The sequence below is a fragment of the Leucoraja erinacea genome, chromosome 11 (assembly GCF_028641065.1).
Source record: "Leucoraja erinacea ecotype New England chromosome 11, Leri_hhj_1, whole genome shotgun sequence".
NCBI lineage: Eukaryota > Metazoa > Chordata > Chondrichthyes > Rajiformes > Rajidae > Leucoraja > Leucoraja erinaceus.
The window spans coordinates 55,447,274-55,460,206 of NC_073387.1; the positions used below are offsets into that span (position 1 = coordinate 55,447,274).

The 12,933-nt window shown below is 46.8% G+C and overlaps 1 protein-coding gene across 1 annotated transcript in view; it reads left to right on the forward strand.

Annotated features, from left to right (window-relative positions):
- Positions 1-8,572: 8,572 nt before the first annotated feature.
- sgcd (sarcoglycan, delta (dystrophin-associated glycoprotein)) overlaps positions 8,573-12,933 on the forward strand; it is a 202,320-nt gene continuing 197,959 nt past the window's right edge. Inside the window, exon 1 of the mRNA XM_055643328.1 lies at positions 8,573-8,651. Within this exon, the coding sequence (XP_055499303.1) occupies positions 8,643-8,651 (9 nt within the window). The 5' untranslated portion in view covers positions 8,573-8,642. The remainder of the gene's footprint in view (positions 8,652-12,933) is intronic.

Consider the following 12,933-nt stretch of genomic DNA (forward strand, 5'->3'; position numbering starts at 1 on the left):
GATCATATCGAACGGTGGTGCAGGCTCGAAGGGCCGAATGGCCTACTCCTGCATCTATTTTCTATGTTTCTATGTAAGTGGGACAGGCCCTTTAATGTGCGGGGATCGCTGGTTGGCACGGACCTGGTGGGCCGAAGGGCCTGTCTGTCTAAAACTAAAGAACTGCTTTCTGCCTGTTCCCTGAGCGTCATACACATTCCCCATGAGACTGGCCTTTAGGATGTCTGTCAAGGGCAGACTAATGTAAGAATGTTACTCGGAATCATTCTAATTGGCTTTATTGGCCATTCAGTCTATTCCGAATTTAATTAAGTATGGCGTTTACACCAGACATCGCCTTGGCAACCGCTTTCTCCGCGATCCCAAGTATTGTAAATCAGAAACAAAAGTTGGACAATAGGTTGGCTAAGAATCTATAATGTCATTAGTATAGTCTGCTGGCTCAGAGACGGGAAGATCTCATGAAATAAAATAGAATGAACAGGTTCTGCAGCAAATCCCCTTGAAATTTCCATAAAATGTGCAAATTTATTGGACCTATCATGCATGGTAATTATTCCATCGACTGCGATGAATTATTTCAGGCCTTCGGACACTGGAACAGGAGCTGCTCGTTGCGTTCAATGATATCACCCTGACCTCTGACCTCTGACCTGACCCCGTTTATTGGCCATTTACTCACATCCCCTCATTAACTCAGGTTGCTCAATCTCAGGTTTTAAATTTAAAAATTGTCACGGCCACCATTGCTCTTTGTGGAGGAGCGTTTCACAACACTAGGGTGGCATAATTCAACACTATGCGGCACAGTGGAGCAGCGGTAGAGTTGCTGCCTCACCATGTCAGAGGCCCGGGTTCGATCCTGACTACGGGTGTTGTCCGTGCGGAGTTTGTCACGTTCCCCCCACGACCGCACTTGGGTTTTCTCCGGGAGGTGCAGGAGTAGGCCATTTGGCCCCTTCGAGCCAGCACCGCCATTCAATATGACCATGGCTGATCATCCCCAATCAGTTTTCTCCAGGTGCTCAGGTTTCCTCCCACACACCAAAGACATGCAGGTTTGTAGGTTAATTGGCTTCGTTAAAATTGTAAATTGTCCCCAGTGTGTGCGGGATAGTGTACGGGGTGATTGCTGATCGGCGAGGACTCGATGGGCCGAAGGGCCTGTTTCTGCACTGTATCTCTAAACTAAACTAAACTCTTTTGGGTTGGTGTCTGTGGATGTAACACAGCACATTGTCAACAGTTTGCTGAGCCTTGCACTCAGCTCATTTTATAACACTTAACTGCATGTGTACACGACACTCACCATTTAAACGCTCGGCATGAATTTCTGGAGAAGAGCTCTACACCATAAATCACTGTGAGTCTATGTAACCATGTGCTACATGGTTAACTCACTGGCACAGTAGGGGGAATGTGGAATGCCCGTCTGTATGTCACTGTGTACGCCCCTTCAATTTACCACATCTGAAGACAAATTCTACACTCACACAACAATGTAAAAAGGATCCTCCAGTGCTTCTACGCAGCGGCGGTGGAAAGCATCTTGTCCGGGAACATTACCATCTGGTTTGGGAATTTCTGCCAAGGACAAGAAGGCTCTGCAGAGAGTAGTGCGTTCGGCCGAACGCACTATGGGAACTTCACTCGCCCCCCTGCAGGAACTATACAACAGGAGGTGCAACTCCAGAGCAAATAAAATCATGGGAGACCCCTTCCACCCCTGCAACAGACTGTTCCAGCTGCTACGGTCAGGCAAACGCCTCCGTTGCCATGCGGTGAGAACGGAGAGGTTGAGAAGGAGTTTCTTCCCAGAGGCAATTCGGACTGTAAACGCCTATCTCACCAGGGACTAACTCTACTGAACGTTTTTCCTTCCATTATTTATTATGTAAAAGAATATGTGTGTTATGATTGTGTTTATAATTTGTTTGGTTGTTTTGTTGTTTGTCTTTTGCACAAAAGTCCGCGAGCATTGCCACTTTCATTTCACTGCACATCTCGTATGTGTATGTGACAAATAAACTCGACTTGACTTGACTTGACTTGAAAGTGACTTTGAGTTGAGTTTATTGTCACGTGTACCGAGGTACAGTGAAAAGCGTTTGTTGTGTGCTATCCAGTCAGCGGAAAGACAACACAACCCTTCACAATAATACTTTATTAGCCAAGTATGCTTTGCAACCAGGGGCCACAGTTTAAGAGTAAGGGAGTAAGCCATTTGGAGACGAGGAAACACTTTTTCTCACAGAGAGTTGTGAGTCTTCATTTTAAAAGATTCAGCCATGTTTAATTGTCATATGTAGCATCAATGGAACAAAGAAATACTTAGTTGCAGTAACACACCAGGTCCGTAAAGACAGTAAATCAGTGACTAGTGCCATTTAGAACGGAGACGAGGAAACACTTTTTCACACAGAGAGTTATGAGTCTGTGGAATTCTCTGCCTCAGATCGCGGTGGAAGCCAGTTCTCTGGGTGCTTTCAAGAGAGCAGCAGCTTCTCTGGATGCTTTCATGAGAGAGCTAGATAGGGCTCTTAATGATAGCGGAGTCAGGGGATAAGGGGAGAAGGCAGGAACGGGGTACTGATTGGGGATGATCATGTCCCACCTGCCAGCGTTTGGCCCATATCCCTCCAAACGCGTCCTATCCATGTACCTGCTCAATTGTCTTCAGACTGATGTCAGGGGAGTGGGCAGTGCAGAGATAAAATTATTTGATCTCATTTATAATACATTTTTAATACATGTAATAATATATAAAATGCATTTTATCTATGTACCGCCCACTCCCCTGACATCAGGGCATGACTCTGTGACTTTAAGCACGTATAATATATTTTGTTAAAGTACAAGTCCAGTGTCAAAACATACTGCGTAGCCCTGCCTATATTTCAGTCTGTGGAGGAATGTGCGATATATTTAGACAATCAACTCGGCACAAAGCAGCTTAGTCGTTTAGCTATTCCCAGCTATCACTCACCATGTGATGAAGGCCAAACTCAAAGCTGTAAGCGAGCAGTATATTATATTCTTGTGAATGATGAGGGGATCTTGTTCTTTTTAATCTTGTCAGGAGGACTTTGGATTTTGAAGGCATGATCTTTTATTTGGTATCTACCTGTTAACAGTTCCATTGCCGCACGACCGTTCTCTGGCAGTGATGGTCTATGTTACGAGTGTGTTCAGTTTTAGTTTAGAGATACAGCGTGGGAAAAGGGGCTTTGGATCACCGGGTCCACGCCGACTATCGATCACCCTTACACACTTGTTCTATGTTATCCCAATCTCCCTTCTACACACTAGGGGGCAAATTAACCTGCACACCCGCACGTCTTTGGGATGGGGGAGGAAATCCACGCAGTCACAGGGAGAACGTGCAAACTCCACACGGACAGCACGCGCGGTCATCTCCAAGTTTGCGGATGACCGAAAGCTGGATGGCAGCGTGAGCTGTGAGGAGGATGCTATGAGGCTGCAGTGTGACTTGGACAGGTTGGGTGAGTGGGTAGAAGCATGGCAAATGCAGTATAATGTGGATAAATGGGAGGTTATCCACTTTGGTGGCAAGAATAGGAAGGGTGATTATTATCTGAATGGTGTCAGATGAGGAAAAACATTTTCACCCAGAGAGTTGTGAATCTGTGGGATTCTCTGCCACAGAAGGCAGTGGAGGCCGATTCACTGGATGCTTTCAAGAGAGAGTTTAAGATATAGCTCTTAGGGCTAAAGGAATCAAGGGATCTGGGGAAAAAGCAGGAACGGTGTACTGATTGTGGATGATCAGCCATGATTATATTGAATGGTGGTGTTGGCTCGAAGGGCCGAATGGCCTACTCCTGCACCTATTTTCTATGTCTCTATGTTTCTATGTCAGGATCGAACCCGAGTCTCTCGCTTTGTGAGACATTGGCTCTGTCTAGTGTGTCATTTTCAAACTTTAGACAGACAGCGCAGAAACCGACCACAATCACCCCGTACACTAACTCTGTCCCACACACACTAGGGACAATGTTCCAATTTTACTGAAGCTATTTAACTTACAAACCTGCATGTCTTTGGAGCATGGGGAAGAAACCGGAGGAAACTCACGCAGGTCACGGGGAGAATGCACAAACTCCGTACAGGCAGCACCCGCAGTCGGGATCGAACCCGGCTCTGTGGCGCTGTGCGGCAGCACCTCTACCGCTGCGCCACCGTGCTGCCCTTTATTTTCTGGAAGCCTGTTGTTCACAGTGTGAAAGCCGGGACTCCATCAGTCTGCATCTCCATTGCCAGAGTGAGCAACACCGGAAATTGGAGGAACAGCACCTCATATTCGGCCTGGGCAGCTTGCATCCTGATGGCATGAATGTTGAATTCTCCCAATTCCGCTAGCCCTTGCTGTCTCCTCCCCTTCCTTAACCCTCGAGCTGTCTCCTCCCATCCCCCCCGCCCTCGGGCTCCTCCTCCTCCCCTTTTTCCTACCTTCTCCCCTCCCACCCCCCATCAGTCTGAAGAAGGGTTTCGGCACGAAACGTCGCCTATTTTCTTCGCTCCATAGATGCTGCCGCACCTGCTGAGTTTCTCCAGCAATTTTGTGTACCTTCTGCATCAGTCTGATGTGATTTTGTTTCACCTTCCACATTCAGAACGAGTTTTGGTCTGTTCCTTCATCCAGTCACCCGTTCAATCGATCCTTGTGGTCGCGTGTTACGTATTCTAACCACTCTTCGAAATCAGGATTTGAAAATCACGGATGTGTTTGAACAAGCCCTTGATTATGTTCATGCTGTTGTTGATGTTAGAAGCTGTGATATTCCTCATCCCACCGCTCTGACCAGTCGCAGTCGTACCTCACGGCCCATTCAGTGTCTACCCAGATCAACGGATTGTACAGACCTGATTGCTTTTCTGCATTCACAGCTTGATGCTCAAGGCCATTTGGAACGGAGACGAGGAAACGCTTTTTTCACACAGAGAGTTGTGAGTCTGTGGAATTCTCTGCCTCAGAGGGCGGTGGAGGCCGGTTCTCTGGATACATTCAAGAGAGAGCTAGATAGGGCTCTTACAGATAGTGGAGTCAGGGGATATGGGGAGAAGGCAGGAACGGGGTACTGATTTGGGGATGATCAGCCATGATCACATTGAATGGTGGTGCTGGCTCGATGGGCCAAATGGTCTACTCCTGCACCTGTTGTCTATTGTCCTGACCAGAATAAGCTGGATGACATGCAGACAAGGGTAGAAATCTATTTCAGATCTACCACACATCATTTATAACCACTCATCAATCATAGAGTCGTACAGCACGGAAACAGGCCCTTCGGCCCATCTCATCGATGCCGACCAAGGTGTCCCATTTGCCCATAACCCTCTAAACCTTTCCGATCCATGTACCAGTATTTTAAATGCTGTTATAGTACCCACCTCAACTACCTCCTCTGGCAGCTCGTTCCATGTGCCTAGCACCCATCGAGTGAAAAGAGTTGCCCCTTAGGCTCCTATTAAATCTTTCCCCTCTCACCTTAAACCTATGTCCACTGGCTCTTGATTCCCCTGCTCTGGATAAAAGACTGAGTGTTTATCCCATCTACTCTTGCTATTGAGGGAGTGCAGCATAGGTTTACAAGGTTAATTCCCGGGATGCCGGGACTGACATATGCTGAGAGAATGGAGCGGCCGGGCTTGTATACTCTGGAGTTTAGAAGGATGAGAGGGGATCTTATTGAAACATATAAGATTGTTAAGGGCTTGGACACGCTAGAGGCAGGAAACACGTTCCTGATGTTGGGGGAGTCCAGAACCAGGGGCCACACAGTTTAAGAATAAGGATTAAGCCATTTAGAACGGAGACGAGGAAACACTTTTTCTCACAGAGAGTTGTGAGTGTGTGGAATTTTCTGCCTCAGAGGGCGGTGGAGGCAGGTTCTCTAGATGCTTTCAAGAGAGAGCTAGATAGGGGTCTTAAAGACAGCGGAGTCAGGGGATATGGGGAGAAGGCAGGAACGGGGTACTGATTGATGATGATCAGCCATGATCACATTGAATGGCGGTGCTGGCTCGAAAGGCCGAATGGCCTACTCCTGCACCTATTGTCTATTGTCTATTGTCTACTCCTCTGCATACATCTCTGTAAGATCACTCCTTAAAAGTTTGAAAAGCTAATAGAAGATATGAGGTTGCTTTGGCAAGTAAGGTAAAAGTAAATCCGAAGGGTTTCTACCGCTATATTAATAGCAAAAGGATAATGAGGGATAAAATTGGTCCATTAGAGAGTCAGAGTGGACAACTATCTGCAGAGCCAAAAGAGATGGGGGAGATATTGAACAGTTTCTTTTCTTCGGTATTCACCAAGGAGAAGGATATTGAATTATGTGAGATAAGGGAAACAAGTAGAGTAGCTATGGAAACTATGAGGATCAAAGAAGAGGAAGTACTGACACTTTTGAGAAATATAAAAGTGGATAAGTCTCCAGGTCCGGACAGGATATTCCCTAGGACATTGAGGGAAGTTAGTGTAGAAATAGCAGGGGCTATGGCAGAAATATTTCAAATGTCATTAGAAACGGGAATAGTGTCGGAGGATTGGCGTACTGCGCATGTTGTTCCATTGTTTAAAAAGGGGTCTAAGAGTAAACCTAGCAATTATAGACCTGTTAGTTTGACGTCAGTGGTGGTCAAATTAATGGAAAGAATACTTAGAGATAATATATATAAGCATCTGGATAAACAGGGTCTGATTAGGAACAGTCAACATGGATTTGTGCCTGGAAGGTCATGTTTAACTAATCTTCTTGAATTTTTTGAAGATGTTACTAGGGAAATTGATGAGGGTAAAGCAGTGGATGTTGTGTATATGGACTTCAGTAAGGCCTTTGACAAGGTTCCTCATGGAAGGTTGGTTAAGAAGGTTCAATGGTTGGGTATTAATGGTGGAGTAGCAAGATGGATTCAACAGTGGCTGAATGGGAGATGCCAGAGAGTAATGGTGGATGGTTGTTTGTCAGGTTGGAGGCCAGTGACGAGTGGGGTGCCACAGGGATCTGTGTTGGGTCCACTGTTGTTTGTCATGTACATCAATGATCTGGATGATGGTGTGGTAAATTGGATTAGTAAGTATGCAGATGATACTAAGATAGGTGGGGTTGCGGGTAATGAAGTAGAGTTTCAAAGTCTACAGAGAGATTTATGCCAGTTGGAAGAGTGGGCTGAAAGATGGCAGATGGAGTTTAATTCTGGTAAGTGTGAGGCGCTACATCTTGGCAGGACAAATCAAAATAGGACGTACATGGTAAATGGTAGGGAATTGAAGAATGTAGGTGAACAGAGGGATCTGGGAATAACTGTGCACAGTTCCCTGAAAGTGGAATCTCATGTAGATAGGGTGGTAAAGAAAGCTTTTGGTGTGCTGGCCTTTATAAATCAGAGCATTGAGTATAGAAGTTGGGATGTAATGTTAAAATTGTACAAGGCATTGGTGAGGCCAATTCTGGAGTATGGTGTACAATTTTGGTCGCCTAATTATAGGAAGGATGTCAACAAAATAGAGAGAGTACAGAGGAGATTTACTAGAATGTTGCCTGGGTTTCAGCAACTAAGTTACAGAGAAAGGTTGAACAAGTTAGGGCTTTATTCTTTGGAGCGCAGAAGGTTAAGGGGGGACTTGATAGAGGTTTTTAAAATGATGAGAGGGATAGACAGAGTTGACGTGAAAAGCTTTTCCCACTGAGAGTAGGGAAGATTCAAACAAGGGGACATGACATGAAAATTAAGGGACTGAAGTTTAGGGGTAACATGAGGGGGAACTTCTTTACTCAGAGAGTGGTGGCTGTGTGGAATGAGCTTCCAGTGAAGGTGGTGGAGACAGGTTCGTTTTTATCATTTAAAAATAAATTGGATAGTTATATGGATGGGAAGGGAATGGAGGGTCATGGTCTGAGCGCAGGTATATGGGACTAGGGGAGATTATGTGTTCGGCACGGACTAGAAGGGTCGAGATGGCCTGTTTCCGTGCTGTAATTGTTATATGGTTATATGGTTTTGTTTTGGGTTCAAAGATTGATGCAACCATCAATTTGTAAATTGTGAAGAAATATGGAGTAAAGTTTATTCTGTTATACTAAGTGTGAAATGGAAAAAATACGCACTCATTTTGGTTTAGCTCAGAGATACAGAGTGGAATCAGGCCCTTCGGCCCACCGTGTCCGTGCTGACCAGCGATCCCCGCACATTAACACTATCCTGCACATACTAGGGGCAATGTTTACATGTGCCACCAAGCCTATTAACCTACAAACCTGGACGTCTTTGGAGTGTGGGAGGAAACCGAAGATCTCGGAGAAAACCCACTCGGGTCACGGGGACAAACTCCGTACAGACAGCGCCTGCGTTCAGGATCGAACCTGAGTCTCTGGGGCTGTGAGGCAGCAACTCTACCGCTGAGCCACCGTGCCGCACCGATTCTTGTATAGTTGCATTGTTATATACGCAATATAAATGAAGTAAAGTTCTATCCTATATTCAACTGGACTTAAGATAGAGGCAGGGAGAGCGTGGGGGTGAGATATCTCACTTTATTTTTCTTTCCAGGACTTCCGACTGAATCCAACCCACAAGGATAGGATGGAGGTTTTATTGCAGAAGGGACTGATCTTCTGATGCCGAAGGTAAGATAGTGTGTGGGGGGGGGGGAAGGAATGAAAGAGTTGAAGTCGTCGAGTGAAGAGGATAAATATTCCGTCACTCAGCAATATAAAAACTTGAACATGTTGGAAAACTGTGAGTCATCGTTAGTTTCTTTCATCCCAAAAGTGTGGAGGAGCAGCGCGGAGGTGGAAGGAACTGCAGCAGAGTTGCTGCCATCATCTGAAGCCCCTGTCCCACTTGGGAAACGTGGATGCACATGCGCCCCACCTGAGGTTCTCGGAGGTTTTGGTCACTCTCCCTAATGGTCGAAAGTGGTTTCCGTGTAATCGAGGATTCTTCTATGTTGCTGCGAGTATTTCAACAAATTCAAAACCAGCCTCGACTAAAAATAGGTTGCTGTTAGGTCGAAGCCAGTGGAGTGGGGTCGGTATTTACTTACAGGCAGTCGAAGGCCATCTCCTTCGCTGACCCGCCATTTTGATTGGCTCATTGGAGTTTTCAGCAAAGATCCTGTAGGATATTTGGTGTTTAGGACCTAGAAGATCCGCCAGAAGGTAAAATGCCCGCTAACTTTATTAAACTACTTAAAACTGTCTCCACTCCTTCTCCCCCCCCTTCTCCCTCCCCTTCTCTCCCCTTTTCCACCCTTCTCTCCCCTTGTCTCTCTCCTTCGCTCCCCTTCTCTCCCCATCTCTCTCCTTCTCTCTCCCCTTCTCTCTCCTTCTCTCTCCCCTTCTCTCTCTCTCTCCCTCCCGCGCTCTCTAAAGGACTTACCGTGCTCTGTGACAACCATTTACCTTCCTCTTCATCGCGCAGACAGCGCTCCTCCGCTGTCCCTGGCCCCCACCTTCGCGATGTGTGTGTGTGTGTGTGTGTGTGTGTGTGTGTGTGTGTGTGTGTGTGTGTGTGTGTGTGTGTGTGTGTGTGTGTGTGTGCGTGTGTGTGTGTGTGTGTGTGTGTGTGTGTGTGTGTGTGTGTGTGTGTGTGTGTGTGTGTGTGTGTGTGTGTGTGTGTGTGTGTGTGTGTGTGTGTGTGTGTGTGTGTGTGTGCGTGTGTGTGTGCGTGCGTGTGTGTGTGCGTGTGTGTGTGTGTGTGTGTGTGTGTGTGTGTGTGTGTGTGTGTGCGTGTGTGTGTGCGTGTGTGTGTGTGTGTGTGTGTGTGTGTGTGTGTGTGTGTGTGTGTGTGTGTGCGTGCGTGTGTGTGTGTGTGTGTGTGTGTGTGTGCGGTCGGTAGCAAAGATCCTGTAGGACTCATGGAAACCTTGGGTGGGGCGCAAGGTCACCGGAGGTTTCCGTTCAAGTTTCCGAAGTGGGACAGGGGTTGACCAAGGATGACCAAGAGGCCATTCCCACAAGTAAATCATTGGTGATGGTCTTGATGACTAAGGGCATCACGTGGCCCAGTGGTAGAGTTGCTGCCTCACAGCATTGGGTTCCATCCTGACTACGGGCGCTGTCTGTACAGAGTTTGTACGTTCAACCCCGTGACCTGCGTGGGTTTTCTCCGGGCGCACCGGTTTCCTCCCACGTCCCGAAGACGCGCAGGTTTGTAGGTTAATTGGCTTTGGTAAAAATTGTAAATTGTCCCCAGGGTGTGTAGAATAGTGCTAGTGTGCGGGGGAACGCTGGTCGGCGCGGACCCGCCGGGCCGAAGGGCCTGTTTCCGCGCTGAACCTCAGAAGTCTAAAGTCTAATGTCGCCTCACGTTAGATCCCTCGAAAGAATCAGAATCACACTTTATTCGCCAAGTATGTTTTGCAACATACGAGGAATTTCATTGGCCAGGTCAGTCATACAATTTAAAGCACCAGATCAGTCAAAAACACATTTTAACATCAACATCCACCACCGTGACTCCTACACATTCCTCATTGTGATGGTTGGCGAAATAAAGTTCGTCCTTCCCTTAGTTCTTCCTCGGATCATGGGCCTTGAGCCCCCGTTGACGGGACGATCTTGACTCCCGTAGCCGGCGGCGTTCGGACCCTTCGCGTCGAGGCGATCCGCTCCCGCATCGGGGGGGGGGGGGGGGGGGGGGTGTCAGCTCCCCTGCGCTGGGCGATCGAACCTGGCGTCGGGGCTGGTCGAACCTTCCGTGACGTTGAAGCTTCCTGATTAGCCTCTCCCGAAGACAGCGAGCTCTTGATGGTTATGTCCGCAGTGGCCACGGTGGGAGCAATCCTGGGCAAGGGACCAGCTCCGATGTTAAGTCCGCGCTCCGCGATAGGGCTCAAAGTCAGTCCGAGGCGGCTTCCAGCTCCATCGATGGAAGGCCGCAGTGAGAGCGCGCCGGAGAATGTGATCCGAAAATTAATCCCATCTTTGGTAAACTAAGAATTTGAAAACATGTTTCCCCCGATCCCCTCCCACCACATACAACAAACCAAAGAAGATTCTTCAATTAACTTTCAAGATCGTAAGGTGAAGTATTTTCTTGTAACGAGCAGGTAGAAAGTGAAATAGTGGTCAACCATTAAACACGTTCTGTGGGAATAGCATTGTAATCTCTTCCATTAAGTTATTAATTTTGAAACGAAGAAACCTCTGTTGATACCTCCGTAGATAATTATGCAGGACATTTTTTAAGTGACACCACCATAAATTTGCTGCGCATTCATGATGCCAATTAGTTTAGTAATAGATTTTCATGTTTAATGACCTGGTAAAATAAAGATTGCTGTTGTGCATGCAACATAGCTTTTCTGGTTATGAATTAGTTTAATTAAAATGCCAAGTTCTTTGCAAAATTTGGCGTCAAGCTGTTAAAAGCGACTGCTCCCCACATGGATGGTGTTGCATTTGTAACTCCGCAAATTGATTCATAAATTAATTTTCAGGGAGTGATTTATGACTTAGTACACATCGTAAAATTGTCACACTTCCAATTCTGTTTTATGCAGCAAGACATTAATACTTATGAATAGAATTGGCAATTGATCATCAGATGAAGCAGCAACAGGGGAAATAATTTTAGTTTAGTTTAGTTTAGAGATACAGCGCGGAAACAGGCCTTCGGCCCACCGAGTCCGCACTGACCAGCGATCCCCGCACACCAACACGATCCTATAGACAATAGACAATAGGTGCAGGAGTAGGCCATTCGGCCCTCGAGCCAGCACCGCCACCAATGTGATCATGGCTGATCATCCACAATCAGTACCCCGTTCCTGCCTTCTCTCCATATCCCCTGATTCCGCTTGCTGTAAGAGCCCTATCTAGCTCTCTCTTGAAAGTATCCAGAGGACCGGCCTCCACCGCCCTCTGAGGCAGCGTCATAGGCCCCGTGACTCTGGTCGGGGCGGACTGGGTGGGCCGAAGGGCCTGTTTCCATGCTGTATCTCTAAACGACTAAACTGTGAAAGTGTTTAAGAAGGAACTGCAGATACTGGAAAATCGAAGGTAGACAAAAATGCTGGAGAAACTCAGCGGGTGCAGCAGCATCTATGGAGCGAAGGAAATAGGCGATGTGAAGAAGGGTTTCGTCCCGAAACGTTGCCGATTTCCTTCGCTCCATAGATGCTGCCGCACCCGCTGAGTTTCTTCAGCATTTTTGGGTACCTTAAACTGTGAAATTGACTGATACTGTTGCTGAAAGCAGAGTGAAAGCATTGAGATCCAGCTGTACCTGCTTTGAGCTACAATGAAGTGTTTGCTTAGCGCCATCGTCAATTGTAACGGGGATTAACATACAGTTGTGTGGTTTGCACCAGTCCTTTGATGCTCAATATTGAGGTGAAGGTAGAAAGGCACAACAGGGAAAAAGATGCCTAGGGTTTTGTCATGGGTTTAAGTAAATTGGAAAAGGATTTGAGAGGATCATCTACAATGTTTGAAAGCAACTGAACCAAATGGCCGGATTCTATGCGTGAACTCAATCTAATTTTATAGGGCTTTCATAGCAAAAGGATTTGAGTATAGGAGCAGGGAGGTTCTACTGCAGTTGTACAGAGTCTTGGTGAGACCGCACCTGGAGTATTGCGTACAGGTTTGGTCTCCAAATCTGAGGAAGGACATTATTGCCATAGAGGGAGTACAGAGAAGGTTCACCAGACTGATTCCTGGGATGTCAGGACTGTCTTATGAAGAAAGACTGGATAGACTTGGTTTATACTCTCTAGAATTTAGGAGATTGAGAGGGGATCTTATAGAAACTTACAAAATTCTTAAGGGGTTGGACAGGCTAGATGCAGGAAGATTGTTCCCGATGTTGGGGAAGTCCAGGACAAGGGGTCACGGCTTAAGGATAAGGGGGAAATCCTTTAAAACCGAGATGAGGAGAACTTTTTTTCACACAGAGAGTGGT